The sequence below is a fragment of the Anopheles merus genome, chromosome 3R, assembly GCF_017562075.2.
Source record: "Anopheles merus strain MAF chromosome 3R, AmerM5.1, whole genome shotgun sequence".
Classification (NCBI taxonomy): Eukaryota; Metazoa; Arthropoda; class Insecta; order Diptera; family Culicidae; genus Anopheles; species Anopheles merus.
In genome coordinates, this window is record NC_054084.1 from 4981769 (window position 1) to 5004487 (window position 22719).

Here is a 22719-nt window from a genome sequence, read left to right on the forward strand (position 1 = left end):
ATCGTTTATTGAGAATGATTAGCTCCCTCTAGCGGGATTACGCGGCACTGCGTTGGCATATACTAACCGTCCTTCCTAGCATCCTGTTTGACGGTTAATGAACGTATAAACTGACGGCGACTGCTGACGGCATAAACCAATCCTAAGCACGTTCGTGGTACGTGTCTTTGTCCCGTTTGGGAAATCGCTAACGCTGCTTTAGCCTGTAATTAAATACAAACGTTTACTTTTCTTTCCTATCGCAACGCCAACAAAAGCAAAGCGTTGTGGTTTTTCACGGGTTTTCTTCAATCCTCTTTATTTTACTTCAAACTAACCTAAACATACACACACACACACGTACACGCGTCGGGAAGTGGTAATGGTGGGGATGGTGTTAATCGCCGTATCCACCTTATCGCTTTCTTGTAAAATTCCTACCACCCAAAAAAGGGGGGAACAACACACGCTGGCATCCTCCTTGCCTTTGTTTGTGCCTTTGTCGGATGAGACGAGCGATCACACACCGTTGCACGAGTGGGATAAGACAGAAGAGACATGTTGATATTCACATGGAGAGCCAGGGTTGGTAACGACGGGAGCTTCTTGCACTCTATCAAGGGGTTTAACTGGGACTGTTTTTGTTTTTATTCGTCAATTTCTTTTGTTAACAAACCATTATTTATCGTTAGCATTGTGTTGGGAGTTTATTGATATTTTATTTTGTTTGCTTTTTTCTTTTGTGAATCCTTTTTTACTTTAACATGCTAAAAACTGGACCTGGCACTGCTGAGACATTTCTGGCTCCGCAGGGGACGATATGGGGACAACAGGGGGATATGATGGTTCTATCACATAGCATTATTATTAGTATTGTTTAATATTATTATTATGAATGAGTTCGCCCACTGGTATTGTGATGTCAGCAAAGAAAAACCGTCATTTCATCAAACGTCATTCCAGAGTCGCCCACGCTCGATCAGGCTCTGTCGTCAGGAGGCGTACACACTACCGACATGCTCGCAAAAGAGAGAGAGAGAGAGTAGTCATAATCCGATTATGCATCATGTTGCTGGTGTACTGTTTGTCGTCGTACAAAAAAATGTAGCCAGATGTCAAAAACAGAGGAGTGGGAGCGGTGTAAAAGAATAACATTCGTTCTGCGCCAAAACCGTGTCACCATGGTGACGACAGCTCGACAACAAGCAGCTTCTCGTACCGAGAAGCTCAACGTAAGCAGGAAACGCATGAGCATGGTGAAGTAAATTATATTGTGTGAAACTCAATAAAGTGAGGATTGTGTGCGAGAGTGTATGAGGGAAAAGAAAAGTAAGAAAAACAAAATCCAAAAAGTGTGTCAGCAAATGAGCAAAAGCCTCCTCTTGAATCGGGTGTACGCTTTTATGCGCGATAAATATAGCGCTCGATTTACAATATGCACGCGCTGCAGACGTTTCCGCATAAAGCGCGATGTGTAAACAAGTGTGAAATCGAAATGATATGACTTTTTTGCTGCTGCTGCCGCTGTTGTTGTTACTTTAAATTCCATCCCGCCAGCCCGTGCCACTGCCAGTCAGTGTCAGTGACTGTCAACAGAAAGCATGGAAATAAAAACCGTCCATCAGCAGCGCTACCTTTGGGTGGAACGTTAAGCTATGGCATGCTTGGATGGCAATAAGCATGCCACAGAGATAGACGGAGGAAGAAGGCTCGGATATGTTGAGTGGTACGAGGTGGCAGCATGGGTACACTCCCCGTTGGAGTAATACGCTTTTATTGGAACTGGCGGGTCGGCCAGACACGGTGAAACTCGGCTCCGTTCCCACTGACGGAAGGTAAACGATAAGATGCTGACGACGACGACGACGACGACGACGATGGTGTGGTGAAATTATGGCGAACATTTGCCTGATGCTCTCCTCCTTTGCTGCCATGTGCTCCACCCGGTTCCTTCGGCAGCTTCAGCACTTAAACGGCACCGTACTTGCGTATCAGCATTGCCCACACCTCCGGGTAGCGGGTCTGCAGGAAGTTCGTCAGCTTCTGAGCGTTTTGGGCCTGCTGGGGTGAACAGTTCCGGCAGTTGCGCTGTATCACTTCCGGCAGGGCGGCTGAGAAGCAGAAGAAGAAAAAGAAAAGAGAGGGATAAAAAAGCGCGATAGATTATATTGGAGTCAAGCAACGGCGGAAGCAAAGACCACTTCAAAATGGATAAATTTTGAATTATGTTTGCATAACGAATGCATTCTTGCAAAGCGATCGACGAACAGGACGACGAACACGGGAGTGTGAACAAGGCAAAGTTTATTGCCTCACGCTTGATGTAGCTTTGATTTAATATTGACGTCGAGACAACGGCATGTGTGTGTGTGTGTTTGAACGTGGTTTATTGCTTGCTTCGTTTAAGCTCAAGTATGTTACCCTGTACCAACATGCGAAGTGAACAGAGAGAGTGAATGAGAGTATGTTAATATTATTTCCCGCAAGCCAAGCCATAAGCCGTGTTTAATATGATCAAAAGCCGCCCGGTGTTACTATGTTCAACCCAACTCCGAACAACAAAAAGTCACTTTGTGGGCTTGTTTTACATTGACTTTAACGTTGTGCTCTAGAGCTTCCCCAACGCGAAGGACAATTTCCTAGAACAACACACTGCAGAGTGGAGGAGTTAAAACGTCACGAGAGGCAAACAAAAAAGCACAACAAAGATGAAGTGTATGCCCACACACACACACAAAACCTCATTGACGGTCGCAAAGTTTGAAGCCATGCAGAGGTAACGTTCGCGCGCACCCATGTAACGTTTGGCTCACAGTTTAATGAGCAAAAAGTAGAAAATGTTGGGAACAGGCTTTGATAAACATTTACTTCTCTCCTCGACGATGCAATGCATAACAACAGGCACACCAGACCAAAACCCACATCCTCAACACTGCAACTCTTGTGTGGCTGTTTTGGCGCGGCTGCATACTCTCCTCCCGATGTTGCCAAAGTGACGAGTTTTCATTACCTGTTAGCATACTCGGATCCCTTTTCGAGTCGGGATGAATACCAAGCGTTGGTGGTGATGGTACGAGCAGACTTTGCTGAACAGGATAGATGGTTCCGAATTTTCCGAACTCAAACTCACCACCCACCAGGCACCATCACTTTGGCGGTGTTTACCGAACTGAAAAAGGATTATAGGGTAGGCGCGGGTATGTGTAGCCCGAGCTCCGAGATGTTTCGTTTCCCTTTGCGCGGCTCGTAGACAAGACTACACAGCAGGGAAAACGGGAAGAATTTTCAGGCTTTTCTGCTTGTGCAACGTGGCTCATCCCGCGCTCCACTAGCGATGAACTTTTCGGGGCGTCTGCCGTGTGCAGATGGAGGCCACCAGTCCAGTAGTGGGAGGCGAAAAACTTTCACCCTGTGATCTGTGATCGGTAATTTTCGCAGCAAGCAAGCAAGCAAAGTCAATCTTTCGCTGTCGGTCGGAGACTTCGCTTCACTGACAGTCCCGGTTGGGTATGATGAGCGGCGTAGTTTAAAGAGTGGTTGCTTGCGAAAAATTGACTTTAAATGCAAAGACGCATATTGAACGGTGGCGAAACGAAGAAACAATTCCGAAACGGCGAAACGAAGAAACAAGCCACTACTGAGCGAATGATAATTTATACCACCTCTGCATTGCGATGAGATTTTCAAGCCCGCATGATAGGTTAAATGTAAATTATAGTCTAACGCGCACCGGCATGCAAATGAGCACGTTTTGACGGGCAATGTGTTTTGTAGTTCACCCCCCAATCAACCAAACCGTCAGCAGCCAGCCACTCGTACGTCGCCGCAATGGTAAAGTTCATAATCAAAAGGGACCCAGGATCCAGCCGGGGAGCCCGTTTCGCAGGAAACACGTTAATTAGCGGTCGGATTACTGGGATGAAATGTCTGTATAATTGATTTTACATTCCCGCCCGGTGGGGCAGGCAGGTGCTGCTCCGTTGCTACCAACGAGTGGTGGTTGAGCTTGATTAGCTTCTCCGTGGTGGTAAAGCCATATAAATTCAAGTGTTGTTTCCCTGCTGGTGTGTACGAAATGGGAATGTGCTTCCGGGAAGTGAGTGTGTGTTTTCGGGGAATGCACCTTGAGAAAATGGTGTCAAAATTATATACGGAATAGCTATTTGAAAGTGTTTGAAATATGGGAAGTGCTACTTTGTAGTCATCCACGAGGAAAGCAACGCATAAAACGCTTGTTATAGACACTTTCTTAGATGCTTGGAAATTGCATCCAAATGTTGAAACTGCAAACGTACGTACTGACCTAAATCGGGACAGGGGAAAAAATGCGATAAAACGTTTCCCGCTAAAGCTTACACGGTCCAATATACTTCCTTTACAATCCACACACACACCCACGGAATGGAAATAAAGTTCCAATTGGCTTTAGTCTCCTCTTCCAACGGGCCAAAAGGATACCATCATCTAGTGGGTAGAGTAAATCCCTTTGACCAGCAGCAGCAAGCACACGAACCGAACGAGCACCCGTATGCAGGAAAGCAAACGTAATTGAAGAAAATGGCAAAAATCCTTCCCAAAGCGGATTCACGTTCGTTTGTTCCTTGTTTTTTTCTTCCTTCTATGGACTGTAGTGATTCCTTTCGTATTCGTTTCTATTCTGCTTTTTCTACTCTTCTTCTCATCTTCCATTCTATTTGCTTTGGAACATTGAACTGGAATAAATAATGATATGCTGCCGCTTCGGGCTCGTAGCGATGGGAAGCATTCTCGAAGCACCCCGGCACCAACGGACCAACTCATCGAACGCGCCATCAACTATTAGCCTCATCACATCCTAGTAGCATGTGAGACGAGACTGTCATCTCAGATGGAAGATGGAGCGCGTTCCCATGGTGATGCTGGAACCATTTTCTCTTTCCCACCACCAGCGATGGAAGCTTGGCTGCGCTATATCGTGTGACATTTGCTTGGCATCCGACCATACATTTCCATACGTAACACGAACCGAGCGAAATGACATAGTTATTTGTTGGTCGGATTGATGATGGAAGAGAAATGGCCTCAATCGGATGGATCACATCCTATTTGTTTTGGGGGATTTATTTATATGGGTGCGATGGGGCAAAGAGATAGGAAGCTTCGTTAGGCTGCGCACCACCATGCACAGCATTATTTGACAGCTATCAATGACAGTTTGTTTGACAAATAGATGACCGATTGCAGAGAGAAAGAGAGTGGTCCTGTCGTGTCTGACGGTCATTACAACAGTACAGACAGAAGTGGGAAGTAGTGGTGGAGCAGCAGGGAAAGGCGTACAAAGGCATAATTCCAGTCGAGCGTGTAAGCAAGGAAAATGCATAATTCACTAAGCAATACACAGAGCCCTTCCCTCCGGGCCCGTATCCGTGAGCGTGAGGGTAAATGCCATAAGCAAATTGCGTTAATGGCCACACTCCACAATAGAGTTGCAAATGGAGTGCAAATGGAGCGCTTGGAGAAGGCTGGTGGTGGGTTCATCGTCCGCTAGGCGCAACATGCTATTCAACGCCGTATTTGAACGGTTATCACCATACGGAAACCAGCATACTGAAAGGAACGGACGAGTGTACCGCGCCTGTGTACGTTGTGCACTCAACCCCAAGACGATCCTCTGCCCGGCTCTGGTGCGTTGTTACGAAAGGAACCGAAAATTGAATCTTACTGCACAACAACAGACAGTGCGCGCCTGGAAAGCAACGTTCCCTCGGTCTGTGCTTTGCGTTGCTACGAGGGCTGTGACGAGCATTTAAGTCGAGTTGTCGTTCCACAGGAAAGATGTTTGCTTTCGAGACTAAAATCATCTCTCATCCCGTACTTCAACGCACGGTCTGAGGAAGATGATGACGATGATGATGTGGAAAGTTGGATCTTGTGTGGTTTAAGTACATTGGCGTCCGTAGTCGATGATGTTGTCTGCAGCGTGTCTCGTTACAAACGACGCACACCAGCTGGTACACACAAAGGCGTTTACAGCCTGTCACTGCCACACACTCCATTAGAGTATGACATCAGGATGGGTTGACGCGGGGTTGTGTGATGGTTAAATTTGATCAATTATCATACCTCCTACGGAACATGCGGCTTTCTTATCACAATGTGCCGCCACGGCCAGTTGTTTAAAAACGATCAAACGATTATTGCTCGTCGTTGTTTGTTTTCCATTCTTTCGAAAGTAGTTGGCAAACAATTAGATTCAGATGACACTTGGTCGATGATATTCTCACTACTTTGCGCCGAACGATTGAAGGATCATCGATAGCCGATAAATATACATCCTCCCCACTGGAGTGTAACAACATTCCCTAATTGGTTCTTAATCGCCCCGTGGGGCAAAGGAAGCACTCCCGATCGATCTTAATTGCCCAGCCCGGAAGTGAAAGACTGGGCGGCCGCCACCACTTTTCCCGGAAGGTAAATGGTGAGAAGAGGCAGGAGATAAAATAATTCACGCCAGCTTGCGTCCGAAGTTCGTGCTTGAACGCCAACCGAAGCAACACACCCATTATCGCACTACCTCCTCGCTTCGGTGGAAATCCGATACTAGAGTTAAGCTGGAAGGTACACACTGGCCCACTACCTCCGGTTTCGGGGAAAAAAGCATCTTCGTTCTCGGTTTGATTGGAGATTGAATTATTTTTCAATTAAAAACTTTCTTCCCGAAAATGATGCACGTTCTGGCTGCCTGGTCGGCGTACATTGGGTGTGCTTTCTCAATGGAGCAAAAAGCCCAGCCTAACGAGCCCGAGCGCAAAGTTGATGGTCAATCGAACTAGAAAAACTGATGTGGAAACCGGCGATGGGATAGTTTTGGGGTGAGTTGCTGCTTTATTGACTTCTCACTCTTTCTCTTCCGTTCACACACGTACACCGGACGGACGGGCAGCTGTCGAGACGAATTAAAAGTAAACCCCTATCGTCAGCTGGTTGGCCGGTTTTTCTCAGCAAAACTGCTCAAGTGGAAATCTCGGTTCGGTTCAAATGTGTGACGACACTAGTCGCAAAGATGATGGTGAACACAAACTAAAATAATAAAAAAAGAAGGTAAATTCAATCCGTGACGGTCACTTGGAGTTTGTTTTATTTTCCGGTTGGGAAAAAAGTCGTGCGAACAGACGAAAAAAAAACGAGCCGATAAATGGAGTTAATCTTTCTTTCGAGATGGCAAATTGATTTGAAATACCCTTTTGGGCGAAGGTTAAATCAAAGTTGTTCGTTTCGCTCTACCTTTTCGCTGTTTCAAATGTACCCCACTCGTCGAAATTCATCAAAAGCGTTACAAGTGAAGGGACACAAGGATGAATCTCAAGCAGAGGAAATAAAAGAAAAGGTTGCAGGTTTCCTTACGTCCAGATTGTCCATTTAGCTTCATTAGAAAGAGCAAAATGTCCCTTTGGAAAGAATCACCTCGGTTAAGGAAAGGCAGCGACATTTATCTTTACAAACGACTTGACTTAGTGGCGGCGGCAACGTTAGCACCTCTTGCTTGCCCTTTTCAAATCAGGACGAAAAGGAACCGTCGGTGACACGTGGGTCCCCTCCCAAAAAAGGATTTATTTCGGGTCCGCACTGAAGGAGACACGATATGAGACAAACGAGTCGGCTTTGAGGTGCAAATGTCGTCCCACCGGCGGGTCAGGTGATAATATTTTACAAAAATCCATGAAAAGGTGTAATAAATTCCATCCTTTTTGGAGGAGAAGAGGAAAGAAATGTAAATCTTTGCAAAAGCAAATGGAAATTGGGATGCTCTCGTGGAGATAAGAAGGAGATATTTCATACAAAATGTGCAATGTCAGCGCACAGTAAAGAACGTTTCACAGTTGAACTTTCCTGTACAGTCACATTGCTCGAATGCTGACTCCAAATTTCAACACGATAATGTCGTGGTAAGATGGTGAGACGTTTCATTGACTTCTAGTGAACCCGTACGTACCGTACGCCTTTTGCCACTCTGCGTTTGCCACAAATTGATTCTGTCAGGAGGTGGTGCACACCACACCACCAGGTCGAGGCAAGTTTGATGGAAAACTTTTCCCCCGTACACAAGTAAATCACAAGACGTTTCTCTCGTGTAAGTAAATCGCCCAGAATCAATGTAATTACAAAACTTGTCTGAACATGGTGAACACTCGGGAAACGATAATTAAAATTTGAACTTTCCATTCATGTGAGAAGAGTGCATTCATCTTACGACGGTGAGTTGTTGAAGTAGTGAAGCTGTGCAGGAGGACATTAGTGCTGGCTCACACTCGCAAGACACCGGCTGCATCTCAAGATGCTGTACCTTCCATCCGTCGTAATGGTGTTGGGAAAAACGGGGGAAAAATCTAATTATACACTCTCCGGCACTGCAGCTCGATGTTGAAATGGAACGGAAGCGCTGATTTGCACGGATAATGTGAGTACTCAACCCAACTCCCCATTCTCCTTTTTCAAAGAGTTGAGCATTCAAACCTGAAGAGGATACGGCAATAAATGTTGGACAAATCTTCACTCTCTCGCTCTCTATCTGTCGCTACATCCCTCCTTCCCATAGGCTGTCTGCTTTTAAATAGGCCCCTAATTACCGTTGCTATTTCTACAGCCCTGTGTGCTTCTTGCGTACTTTTCAGACAGACAGAAAAGGCTTTTCAGACCCCCTCACCGCACGCTGTTCCGGCCCCATCTGGCAGTGGAATGACGGCAGTGTGTAATTTATCTCAATTAAAGAAGCACTACCACTACCAGCCAGCCGGTGTTGAGCCGCCCGTTTGGGTGAAGACTGCCGTGCAGAATGAGGAAAGCTTTTTCCTACATCCTTTGCGATTCTTCTTTTAGCAATCTACCGCCAGCAGTGCGATAAACCTTTTTGCGCAGAGGGTAGAACGTTTTGAGGGAAGGGAAAATGGTGCAGTTGTTGTAGATTTTAATTATTCAAATTAAACGCCTTCTTCCGCGTTTTTTGCCGTTATTCCGCGCACTCTTGCTGGATGTAATGGTGAGTGTAATTTGTTTGGCGAGAATGATGAATGAATGTAATCGTGTTTTATCGAAATTTAGGCAAGCGTTCTGCGTTCATAAATCATTTACTTTGATTAGAAAAATGTATTATTCTTTCCTTGTCAGCAACAAAAGCCATTAAATAAATCGAAATATTACCGACATCTTGTGTATCTATAAATTGCCTTTTCGCGTATAATTGAAACACTATCAGGCGCTGAATGATTTACATGATAAACATCGCTCGCTCGGAAGCTGGTTTCCTTACCACCAAACGACCCAAGGGTTTGTGTTGATTTCCAGCCAGCAAATCCGACCCATTCTTTGCGAGTCTCACAAAATCATATGCTTCGGTGGAAAAAGTTAATCCAATTTCGTAGGGTCCATCATTGGGACAGTAAGCTGCCCCATTTTTTCTTCTACTACTACTGTCCAAAATATCCCCTCTCTTTGTATGACGCACAGCCGTTGGCCGGCTTTTCCTGCCAGGAGAGACCTTTTTTTTGAGGGGGGAAATTTCTTCCATATTTCAATCACCTACCCACGTGGTAAGGGATGATGGAAATCGAAAATCCTTCTCAAGGCGGTAGTTCATTTTGCGATTGGTTGTTCCCTTAGTAATAGAAAAAAAAGGAATGTACGGGTCACAACCCTAGAGTCCCTGGAAAAGGACCACGAAAAAAAACAGCAACCTGGAAGGATTTCCAATTATGGAACCATTTTTTACCGCACCCATAAAGGTCGATTATCGAACGAAGGGGAATTGCGCGAAACGAAGACGAACGGGAACAGGTAAGAAATCAAATTTCAAACCCAAAAAGCACTCGGTCAGCCGGGAGGAAGGAAAAGAAAACCGTCACAATGAGAGCGTGAAACGACGTTTACCTTTCATCCAAGGGATTCCCTTAAAATCGACACCGGCTTTTTTGTCATACTTTTTGGCTAACTTTAAAAACCCTCCCGAGCAAAGCAAAAGCAGCACGAAAAGTGTAACACAATTTTCGAACCATGATTAACTTTTCCTTTTTACACCCAAACCACCACCGGGCGCGCAAAAGAAAGTGTGATAGAGAGTGTAAGAGTTCGAGGTACGGAAAGCAAATAAAGCACGCCCATACACGTACACACGCCCCCGGAAAGCGTACACGAGCGCGGAAAGGAACCGAAATTAAGCATTCATCCTGATCGATCAGCACGCAAAACGGGCGGCGGAATGTAATCTAAACTTTTCCTTTACCTTTTTCTGCGTCCTGCGTCCTGCTTCTCTCTGCTGTTCCCTTGTTACGTGGCGGTGCGCGCGTGGCCAAACAGCCAAATACCGCCGCCGTAGGAGCAATTGATCCGTGAAATTAAGAATCAAATTTTCGGCAATGAATAAATTTCCAAACATCCTGCCCAGGATACCCCGAAACAGTGAGCGATGAAAGGAAGCGCTTAAGTAAAGCACGACTAAATGGCACACGCGGCAACGGAAGGAAAAGCACAAATGTGCCGGAAAACGGAAGCACGGAAAATGGACTGCTGCTGCTGCTGCTGCTGCTGCCTTGCTGTGGTGTTTTGCTTACACAGCGAACAGTTTGCAACGCTTGCTTAGCTTCGCTTGAAATACAAGGGTGTATGTATGTGTGAGTCGGTATTTTTTCATTTGAGGTTGAGCAAGCTTTACCACCGCTTACTATGTTTGTTTTGGCAAAGGATGTGTACGGAGGAGCTTTCGAGTGAGTTACTTGCTCTTTATTCGGTACTAATTTTTCTTCTTCCATGGCTTTCCACGAGACCGCGCGTGTGTCGGCGCAGGAAGCAATGGTTACACAGAACGGAGCCACCAAACATGAACATTGAGGAATTTGATGTTTTCCTTTGATAAGCAGCGACTCATTCTGTAAGCAATTTCTGTTTGCTACGAGTTAGATTAATTCCTTCAAACCCCACTCTCGCTCTCTCCCTTCTTTTTGCTCCTTGTTTTCCCGAACGCACGTGATATGTTAATCACTCTGGTTTGAAAGTTTCTTCCCCCAACCGCCTGTCTTCTTGCCATTGCGATGAAGATATTTCGCTCATCGTCAAAGTTCCCGAACACTCCCGCGAAACATGACAAACATTCCGATTTTCTCGTCTTGCACAAGCTAACCTTGCGTGCAGCGGAGGAATAGGGCTTTCGGGAGGGAGAACACAGCGAGAGGAGATTAGAATGGAAATTTGTAAAGAATTTTAATCCTGACAGACAAATTTCGGTTGCTTCTCTGGAGTTTTCCACTCCCTTGCCTCCCATCCTGCTTTTGTCCCGTCGAACCATTACTTTTGCTGTTGAAAGAGATAGTTTGTAGAGACATGCAGCAGTGGCAGCACTAGACAGCTCGCTCCATTTGCATGTCTTATGCTGGTACGGATATATGCGTCAGTGTGCCTTTGGGCTTGGGGCGTCAACATGCGCAGTGCGGTGAATTTATCACCCTGGCACGCCGTCGCTGCTGGGTGCATTTACGCCCCTCTATCTAAATGGGACGAAACTCGGGCTGGAAAAAAGGGGTTTATGGAACGGGACTGGCTTTGTTTGTTTGCCAAATTTATTATCCACAAACACGAAACTTTTACCTTCCGGAGAGGGCTGTTCTGGATGCTCCCAGTTTGTGAAAAAGTGTGTGTATTTTTTGCCTATTCATTTGAGTTTGTTTTTTAGTTGCAGACCCGCTGGTTGTTGTCTCGAAGGCTTTCTGTTTGGTAGCGGACTGTTTGGTTGATATCATGTTTTATGCTGCCAGCAGGAATAGGAAAACCGGGAGCACATTAAGACGATCTTGCTGATGAGAATTTAATTCCCCTGCCACTGTTTGCCAGAAGAAAATGGAAACTTTAATCCAAGCCAAACTTGCTAATCACGCCACATTATGAAAGTTTTATACACTTTCCACCATCGCTACATTCTTCACCTTTACGCTGCCTGTCCATACCGAATGCAGACAAACGGGTGGAGAGTGAAAAATGCATTAGAAATGAGCTAAATTAAGCATGGCCGCTGCAGTAAACGGGCTGTAAACCCGGTTAGGTGTGCAAGCTATTATTAAGGGTGAACAATTGCAGCCAACCTGAGCTGCTCATTTCGCACTGCAAAAGCTCTTCATTACTCGAACAGGTGAGCCTTTCCATGCCAGCAACCCATTAGAATGTGGACGCAGTGCGTCTCGAGGGGAGCTTTCTGGAACAAAAGGCTGTAATCGGAATGGAATGAGGTTTTGCATCGTTTTATTTTTTGCGCCACCAGCATTAAGGTCCAATTGGCATTTCATTAGCAGAGGTGGCAGAAGAAGGCACGAACATGAACGTTGGAAAATTCCTTCCAGTCTTCTGTGGAATGCAGACCTCATTATGGAAGTGTAGTCGACCTCAGAGCTGCGTGAAATATGATCAAATTTAAAGCCTTATTTTACTAAAAGAAAATGGACCTAATTCGTCGAACGTTTTGCATGAAACAAACACCTATTTTGTAGCAAAAACAACTGCACACTGATTCAGAGCGCCATCAATGAATTTCCACAATGCCGGGAACGTAAAGCTCCATCAATCACCCCCAATCGCAGAGGAAAATCCCGGAAGGCGATGAAAAGGTGATAAAATTTCATTACACGTCACGATTCATTTCCATCCCAAAGCGATAAGCTTGTGCCGAGCGCCACCGTGGTGGATTTTATTTAGTTTCACGCGTTTCGCTTCTTGGAGAGCTATTTTAGACTTTTGCCCGTAGGCGCTACCCCACGCGGCAAGCCGTACATAATCTAATGGGGAGGATTATTTATTGTTTTTTTTTTTGCTTGTATTGCTCTGAGGCTTTTCCTTCTCCTTCTGGACGCGCTTTCCGCGCTTCATGGCCAACCATGATACATCCATGACCTTATGCAACACCGCAACCGGACAGTATGCACGCGGCATACGTCAGCGATAAGATTTAACGATGTTGAATAATTTATGATGGATGGAATGACCTCGCGCGGAAGGAGGAAGAGAGAGGGCCGTAAGAGGCCACATGGGCCACGCCACGGCAGAAACTTTGCAACTTTTGCATGATGGGTGGGTGTGTGTGTGTGTGTTACATTTTTTTCACTCTCCCCTTCGCTTCGACCACAAACTTTGCTCATCAGTGAAAAGAAAAAAACCCAGAGCGACAAAGAGAAGGCGGAAAGAGGGAGAAAAGTCACGATCCTTCGGGGTCGGGTCCAAATGTCCTGCTCTTTGCTGGGTTCGCATTTCGTCGAGCATATGGTTGAATTTTTTTCAGAAAATGCGGAAAAAATGAATGGCATTTCGTGGCGGGCGGGGTTTGTCGCTTGTGTCCTTGGTCCGTTCCGGAAGTCGACCGTCTGTGCCTGCTTTCCCGTGCTTCAGAGGAAGAGGTTTGCCGTTCCGGGCGTACAAAAAGATAAGCCACGTCACACAAATGTTGCACCATCACATCCCGTTCGCGGGGTTCGTAGTGTGGCCTGGAAGGAAGTAGTTTGGCAACGGAAGGATACGTGTGTCCCTAAAATTCCACCACCCACTGCCGACCCCATTGAGGAAATATTTTGCATTTCGTCATATTCCTTCCTTTTTACATGGATGGGCAAACGATTGAGCAGGAGAACTTTACGAGCTTGGGTTGGGCCACGCGTATAGAACAGAAAAAGGATTTAACCAAGCAGCGAACACGCAAAAGAACCAAACCCCGGGGGCCGGATGTAGGTCGTAGGATAGCGCCCAGGTCGTCAAACTTTTCGAAACGGCGGCGACGTGCGATAAAAGGTTGTTCGTTGGTAGCTGTATCCAGTAAAAGAAGCGTATCCTTCGTGTAGAACACCTCCTTCTTATCCATTTCGTCCTTTTTTCAGAGCTTTAGACCAGCCTTGCGTACGCTAGATACTGTCACGCTTCACTGTTACGCCTTCATGACGTGGAGCTTTGCACAAATGAGAGCGTTTCTTAGGATCCCTTCAGCCCTTCTCGAAGAGGATAAGCTCGCAGAGAGCGTGATAATAAGCGTCGAAAGTCGGAAAGGGATTAGAGTGGATCAGAGACTGACGGCTTCGTCCGAAGCTGTTAGCGAGCTTTTGTGCTTCAAACACCGCCGGGTGTGTGTGCGTGCGTGCAAGGAAGCGACTTAAAGAAGTGGCAGGAGCGTTAAGATTCCTTTTTGTTTCGCGTCGAAATGCGGAAGAATACGCTGGAAGAATGATAAACAACACGCGATGATGTTGGTCGTTGTTGGCGTAATGGTCAAATAAACTTATGAATAATTCAACCACGGTAAGGAACCATTCCGCAAACGGAAAGATGTTACCATCCTTAGGGACCATCATCATCTATTGCTTTTCCAAATTAATAGCACGACGCTCAGGAGAGGGGGTTTGCTGTTTTCCTTTTCCAATCAATCAACTTAAATGTGAAAATAAAAGCAGCTGGTGGTATCGCACACGCTCTCCAAGGAAACTCGGTCGGAAGGAAGACCACAAGCTGCTACTGCTACCGGCTGTGCGAGATTTTCTCTTCTGCACGATTTCAATTACAATCCATCCAAAACAAAGACACAATCGAAGTTGTTTCTGTCATGTGATTCCACAGGGAGGGACAAGGGACGGTTTTCCCTCTTTGCAAAGTAAAACATCTGTTTGTGGTGATGTCGAACGTTGTGTATTGTATTCTCGGTATATACTATATACAGCACTAACCAGCCACACTGAGGGCCAATGCTTTGCTTTCGTTTGTGTTCTTATAAGACCATGAACATGAATCAAGTTGCAACTGAAGTCTTCCAACAACTTCCTTGCCATTTACAATACCAATGCCAGTAGTAAAAGGATGAAGACAAAGACGACAAAACTACATATTTCCCTCCGGAGCCGGAACGAAATGCTTGTAGTGTGCCTTCGGTTGGAAGCGGTTTTTCTTACTGTTTCTGCTCGTGTACAACCCATATGTGTGTGTGTCTGTGTGGTGTTCTCGTCGTTCGAAAGATGCAAGTTTTGCACCAAAACTCCCCCCCCCCCACCCACCACCAAAGCAGCACTGATTGCACTTTGTCCCCTTCTTGTCGCCATCCCATGCTTTCTGATGGTTGTGGTGTGTCGTTGCTTTTTTCTTTCTCGCTCATTGAAAGATTAACCCTTCACCGGAACGTTCCGGGGGGAGGTAATTTATGGTGTGTAAGTTTTTGCTCTCACTCTCTCTCTCTCTCTCTCTCTCTCTCTCTCTCTCTCTCTCTCTCTCTCTCTCTCTCTCTCTCTCCTGCTCTGTCACGGCACAGAACTTTAATGAGGTTCTGGGGTGGGTGGTAAATTTGTTCTTTTGTATCGTGATTTTACTATCCTCGGAAGTGGCAAAAGTGAAGGAAACTCCATTTTTCGACTTTATACATCAGTTGGTCCAACACTTTTTCTAACAGAATCTTATAATAGTTTGTGTTGTGAGTGCTGCCTTGGGGAGCTAAAATGTCTCTTTTGAGGTGGCATATTAAATGAGAATATCGATTACATTCTCTTCTTCTGGCTGAACCATGGACCATCACGAACGCCATGCGTGATTAGGATAAAGTATGCCAAAAACGGGGTCAAAATGGAAAAGTTTAATTAATTTTGAGGCTTACATTTCACGCAACAGCATCTGATGAGGTGAGCTCTAAGGCGTGTGTGCAGAAAACAATTAATTGTGAACGGTTCCGGTCATAGGAGAATAAATGAATTTGAGTAAAATCAAACTTTAGAAAAGCTTTTCGAATGACAACTTAGAACAATACTGTAAAGTTAGCTAGCAGCGAAATGTTTTATATTAGGCAGGATTATTCTACAAAACCCGATCGGCATGATGGTTTTCAACGGGCTAGAAATTTTCACGCATCGCAGCAACGTTCCCCAATAAGAGGATTAAAGTATTGTTCTATCTCATGTACCCGCGAACCAAGCAAAGCTCAGAAAGTCCTAACCCAGGCGTGAGCTTTACTCGCATTTCTCTGCCGCTAATGTACTCTTTCAAACATAAACAGGACCCAACAAACCAATGTCTCTGCCAAAGTAGCAGCTGTAATGATAATAAAACCCCAGGCTTGTCGGAAGTCGGACCGGGGTTGGTGGGTTGGTAGTAGTAGCAGTAGGTTAGGTTTCGCTTTTATGGATGGCAAATAAATCTTTTAGTATCGCTTTTCAAAATTACATTAGCCACACAACACCAGGCCTTACACGGGACACCCAAACACCAATGAAACCGGGGATTTACGAGCGCTTTTACAGTCTCGTGGCCATAAAATGCCATCAATATCGGGGCATCACTGTGCCGCGCTGTTCGGTTTGTTGCTTTCGAATGTTTGATTGGCGTTTGATTTCGTTCCGTGGGATGCAACAATGTTGGGTTTAAAACATTAACCGTGTATGTGTGTGCCAGGCATCAATCGAGCAAAACGCAACTGTGTAATGTTGTTCGGAATTAGATAATAATTTGATGGTTGTTGTTACGTGGGATTGGGAAGGAGTGTATATTGTGGATGGAAGGGCGGCGTACTGCTAGGTCGGGTCTCACTTGGAGAGTGTATTAAAAATGGTAATGAGGTTGTTTGTAGCATAAACACGAAACACTCGAGGGAGATTATCTGTTAGCGCTCCCAATCCAATTCCCCTTTGGTTAGACCTAATAATCCGTAGCAAGATCTCAGCCTATTACTTAAAGACTATCTTTGTGGTAATAAAGCTCAATTTGGAAGCCTTTTAACAAACAAAAAGCGTTAAATATACCAACCTTTCAGTTCATTTATTTATAAATATTTCAATGCATTCAACAGTGGGAAAAGTTGATTGAGGTTCAATTTTTAAACATTTAATTTTTCCTCTCATTTTTCACCTCTTTTCCCCCACTCACACCTGTACGCCTGACGCCGCCAGACAATTGACGCATTTACATCCAATGTTCAATGTCAGCCCATAACAACGGGCCCTACTTAATTAACATTGGTGATGTGGGTTGTAAATTGTTATTGACACATTCTGGTGTAAAAAGGTGAGGCGCGCACCATGAAAGGCTCGTGCCTTTTCAAAACAATAATATCATCGGCTTTTGTCGGTTCGGCCGCGCTTGTTGGGGATTATTTGATTACTGGTGTACGGGTAAATGAGGTGGAGTGAAATTCCCGAACTCGAAAAACAAAAGGACGAACCAGCAGCGAGCATGGCATGGGCCGCTCGTTTTTATTTGAACCGCATTGAATACCAACTGTAAAACGATATCATGCTGGTTGTTTAAAGTCTACCAGTGCCAGTCAGGGGAGCAAAAAAAAAAGTACTCCAAAAGGGTTTTGCAGGGCGCTTTTGCAATAGGTAGGCGATAGGATTAAGGTAGGGCTCCTTTCATTAGTGAATCTTTCTCTCTCTCTCTCTCTCTCTCTCTCTCTCTCTCTCTCTCTCTCTCTCTCTCTCTCTCTCTCTCTCTCTCTCTCTCTCTCGCTCGGGCTGGCCGGTGTTTTTGGGAGGTGAGTGTTTTCAATGCCAGAAAGTTGAAATGGTCGAATGTGATTAAAAGAGGCGCTCAGGATGCAAAAGGAGGCTTCAAAAAAGGGGGAGGGCGTTATACTTTTAATTAACGACATGAACGCGTCATGGAGCCGCTTTAAAGAGGGTTTTGCTTCAGATTGAAGACGGAGCTTTCGGTGCGATAATTGAAATAATTGGATATTTAGGACGAATTCAAGTAAATATCAATTAAAATTAATGTGTTTAAATCTACAGCGCTCGTATCAGTTTTCTACTCTCTGTTTTCAAAGCAACCATCGAGTGACTATTACTAAGAAGGTCCCTTTTTCCATTTTTATTCCAAAAATTAAACTAGTATCAATGTCATTGCCATAGAACTCAAATCCACATTGCCATCCAAACGCCTCACTGATAGGATTTTGTGCTTTTATGTATTCAAATTGCTCCTCCACGATGCTCCGTTTCACGAAATAAGAGACTCCAACCGTCCGTCTCAAGAATCCATCGTTCTTGGAATCCTCGTTTTTGTGGCCACTGCTGTGAAACCCACCGCCCAGGGTCGCCGTAAAAAGTCAGCTTTAACTGACCGTCCATTCATTTCCGTAACCATTTGGTGGGTGTAGGGCGAACAAGAGCCACGGACAGGTAAGATATTCAATTTCCCGTAAATACTTTCCACTATCTCTTCATACCGGGGTAGCTTTTCGTGTAGCTGTAGCAAAATAGGTGAAAATTCTTGTCCTTCGCACCGGGGTTTCGCTCGGCGTCGGCCAGTGTTCGACCGCTCTTCCAGGAACAGGGACACAGGGAGCACTAGAGAAAGTGCTACCAAGCAACCCCGAGCTGCTGGTCGTTCGGTTCTTTTTGTTTTGCGTGCAAAAAGTTACCATTTTTCAAGCATTTCCTGCAGCTTCTTCAGATTCATTTCCGGCGTGCAGGAAAGGAATTTCTATTCCGACGAGTTCGTCGTCTTACTTTTCTTGTTTTGTTTTTTTTTGTGAGCATACCGTAGAAACTCTGGGACTCTGGTCAGTGGAAAGTGTTCTTTTTAGGTGGTTGTATTACACACTGTCACCACACTTGTCCGAGAGAATAGGTTTACCTTTATGAAAAGTGATTTTCCAGCTTCGTGGCTTGTGCTTTTTGCCGTAGAATCGTCGAAAAGTGGGTAATTAAACCAGATTGCTTCCTGTATGCTTAAAGAAGCTGGGTCAATTTTTATTCATCCCAGACTTTTATCACATCAATGATAAAGCCATTTAAGGAGCAAGGAAGATTAGATGATAAGCGTAAGAAGATAAATGACACACGTGTCGCGTTCGTTCGTTATTGAAGCGGGAACTGCTTTAATCTGCCCTTTCATCCTTCGCAGCTAACAGCTGCTCCTGCTGTGATAGTGAAGCTGTATTCAACAGGCTTCCTTTCTTGGAAGATTTATCATCGGTCGACATGCCAGGACGGGGTTTTTTTTATCGCCCGAGACGGTCCACTTTCACCCGTGCATCGCAACCGACGGCCGGGTTTGTTGGCTACCGTTGCGTTTCGTAGTATTGCTTCTTTTAATCCCACCCGCAAAGCAAACGGTTTAATGGGCAGTGAGCTGATGCAAAACGAACCAAACGGGCGAAAGGAGTTTATAACATGGCAAGGAGCTACGTGAAACATGAAACGTAGTTTTTTGGCCGTCAGCAAACTGGTAAACTGGCTGACCCTTTTTTTGATAGTGCCTTGCCGTGTAGCAGGCAGGATGGGAAGGGAGGCCATAATAACAAATGATTGAAAAATAATAATACGAACGAAATAATATACCTTTTCGATGGGGGTGGTGGTCAGCGTGACGATGAAAATGAGAAATGCCCCCGAGATAGGGCAAAAGAGATGAAAATTCGGTTGTCACGTTCAGAAAACAGAACAGTCACGATTTCATTTTTGTCCCAGCGTTCCGTTTTTTTTTTTTTGTCGTTCATTTATTCAACGCATCATAAAATCTGAGCGAAGCAACCGAAAACAGACAGGACCAGAAAGGAAAGATCGAGCAAAAGGAAGGCAACAAATACGCCCAACAACAGTAGCGGCGGACAGAAACGGAAAACTGTGTTTTCCATAGATGACGCTTGTTTTTAAATCCTTTCTCCTTGCTTTTCCTCTTTTCTCTTCCATTAGGTTTTGGTATTATTATTCCTACGCCTCCCCCTTCTTGTTTGCCAAAGTGTGTGTTACGGTTGTGTGCATCGAAATTGAAAATGTTTTCCACAATCTCAACAAAAAAAAACCCCACCGCCAACAACAACACCGAAAATAGCAAGGCAAAAGACAAAAGGGGGACGATCGCCAAGCGTCATAAAGCGCTCGAAAAAGGTTGCTTGGGCTGGATGGTTGGGTGGGTGCCGGCAGAGGGGAAAAACAACAACGCCACGCTTTCATGAGGAAAAGTGTTTTAATTTTTCCCCTTGTTGCTGCTGTTGTTGTTGTTTGGAATTCACGCAAACATGTTTTAAAGTAAGCTTGTTAGGAAAGTAATTGGAGTAAGGAAACACTTATTGGAAAACTTTCAACCCCCGAGAACAAAAAAAGGAGCAACCAAAACTGAAGCTATGTGTCCTCGTGGTTGCAAGGATCACCTCAATTCCTTTAAACGATTTGTGAAGCTTTTCATGGAATTTTAAATGCACCATCAGCAGAGGATGAAAAAACACATCGAACTCGTTTAAATTCATAATGGATGCGCCTGGTACTTTACCGTTTACTGCAACAAAAAAAGAGAGAGCATTCCCATAGCCAAGAGGGACACCTATATTTTCAGGAGAAAAGGTGAATAGCATAAATTAATAACACAGTGTTCTTGCAGTACGCATTTGCTGTTCCCGTGTCCCGATCGGGTGGACGACTCCCGCCCCGCGAAGCAGCAAAACAATTCAACGCATAATCCAACATAATCTCTTCCTATTTCACTTCATTATGAGAGCCGTTAATGAATTTCCTGCGAATGGAGCTCCGTTTCTCATTTTACTGTTGTTTTCCGCTCGTTTGTTCCGGTGCTCTTTTTCCTGTCCAGTTGTGGGCCAATTCCGCCCCCCCCCCCCCCTTCTTAATAGCGTTCCAGTGCTTTGTCGGCCACGGCGGCTTTGTCTCAAGTGGGGTGCAGGTCTTTGCTAGCATTTTTGCTTTGTTCCCATCGTTCTTCTTATACAGAAAAAGAGGGATTTTCGATGACAGCCCTGGCAAATGGCGAACAAAAAGCGGTGACAAAATAATCAATGGTACGTACTATCTCTCTTCAGGGCTTCCGTTTGCACACCGGATGCAGAGACATTTGGTAACATTGGGATTGGTGTCGCCTAAATCTCCACTTCGGTCCGTTGGTGGGTGGCTAAGAGGAACCATCACTTTGTGTGTGTGAGTGTGTTTCCTTTCGTCTTTAGTTGATGACAGATTTGGGGGTGTGTTGCTGAAGGGCAAAATCTTCCCGATGTTCACGGCTGGTTTTTACCGAGAATGGTCTGACAGCAGTTATTTTCAAGAGCTTAAGTTCAAGGAGCGAGACGGTCACGTCACGTTCGTGCGATACGAAAAAGATCATTAGGCAAGGGAGGTAATGGCGAACAAGATCGTTAAATGTGATACGAATAGTCGTTATTTCTTAATTGGTGTTAATTAAGCTTTAGAAGTAATTAAAGCGATGCATACATTTTTGTTATCAATTTCAATAAAGTATCTAATTACTCAATTTTCATTACTTTTTATACAATTTTATCAATTTCTCTTTTTTCTCTTTTTCCATCAACTTTCATCTTGTGCAACTTTTTGTATAAAGAGAAAATAATCATCTTTATTACTCCGAAGCCAACAATCATGAACGGAATACCCCGAATCGGTGCGCCACTACCAACTCCGCACAAGACACAAACGACCGCTACTCTCCCTTCACTCCGCTACACAAATCAAAGCATGTAAATTCGGTGCCCCATTAGCTTGCTTAACTGCCAACTTAACGTCGATTGGCACCGCCGCCTGTGATGGTGATGGTGATGATGGTACGTACCTTTCAGCTGTCGGCCGAGCTGGTCGCAGGGGCTCTTCTCCAGCACGCACATGATCTGCCGACTAACAATCACCTGATTGTTAAGCAGCCGGTTAATATTCTGACTGTCGTTGGCGGCGGCCGGCTGCGGTCCGACGATCACTAACGCCGCCAGCACCACAATAACTGCCGCTGATAGCATAAATAGATTTGGTAATGCTTTTGAACTCATTTTCGTGCTGGTGTACTGGCTGCGGTGTTGCTTCGGCCTGATGTTGCTACTTGTCGCTCGATGGACTTGCCTTTCAGCGCCTTTCAGAACAAGTTCACTTCACTGTTTTCTCAGACAATACAGACGCACTAACCTAAGGGGCAGAACTCGCGTAGCTAGGTGGATCCTTTACTGCTCACAGCCTACCACGCTCTGACTGGCTTTAAACCGTCAGAAGGGCTACAGACCACGCTTCCAACCAGAAGGTAAGGGCCGTCGGCGTGCGTTAATGTAATAAATTAATGACTATTATGTTTGATGCAATCCGAATGTAACGCGGTTCTTTGGCCGAAGACGTTAACAACTGACAAATCACCACGAGACAATCAGCTCACAGGGAACACAAGGCAAACGGCGGAAAAATGCGTGGTGCGAAGACGACACACACAAGGACCGGCTTCCGTTTGCCGGTTAATCAATCTCGTGGTTTAGGGCTTTGATATGGACCGATCTGTACGCGGTGATAAACCACAGCGATGATATGGCACGATATGATAATGATGGTTTCGTTCGCTTCCGGATCAACGCATCAAACAGGCCGCAGCAGCAGTAGAACTGATGACACACGATACGCGCACACGACTTTAACACTGGTTGTTTGTAACACGTACTGGACGTTGTCGGACGGTCGCCTTTTTAACAAACGTTACGCAGCACGATCCGGATGGGTTGGAATCCCGCCAACGACTAAACTGGTGTTGCAACAAAGTGTGATGATTTTATGCTGCCACTTCTTCGCTTGCTCCGGAGAGACCTGCATTCCGCCGAGGCACATAAACAGAGCGAGAGCGGTGAATGGTTTTGAGAGCGTATCCTTCCGCTCTCAGCAGAAAGCACGTTGTTTTGTTCCAACAGAAAGGAGACGCTTGGTGGTTTGTAAAAAGGATGACGCCGTTGCTTGAGCGTATGACTGATCGTATTGCTGGTAGGGAAATTGAAATAAACAA

The 22719-nt window shown here is 45.3% G+C and overlaps 1 protein-coding gene across 1 annotated transcript; it reads right to left on the reverse strand.

Moving 5' to 3' along the window:
* Positions 1–264: 264 nt before the first annotated feature.
* LOC121596725 (putative odorant-binding protein A10) lies at positions 265–22487 on the reverse strand. The gene is made up of 2 exons (XM_041921920.1): positions 21523–22487; positions 265–2090 (listed from the first exon to the last, which is right to left on the reverse strand). The coding sequence occupies exons 1-2, from the start codon at positions 21731–21733 to the stop codon at positions 1948–1950; spliced, it is 354 nt and encodes a 117-aa protein (XP_041777854.1). The 5' UTR covers positions 21734–22487; the 3' UTR covers positions 265–1947.
* Positions 22488–22719: the final 232 nt, after the last annotated feature.

Bases quoted from the DNA above. Each gene is read 5' to 3' on its own strand.
- LOC121596725 (XM_041921920.1), bottom strand. From the start codon at position 21,733: ATGAGTTCAAAAGCATTACCAAATCTATTTATGCTATCAGCGGCAGTT. The intron at 2,091-21,522 runs GTACGTACCATC...TCTGCTTCTCAG, and splicing joins GCTCGGCCGACAGCTGAAAG to CCGCCCTGCCGGAAGTGATA.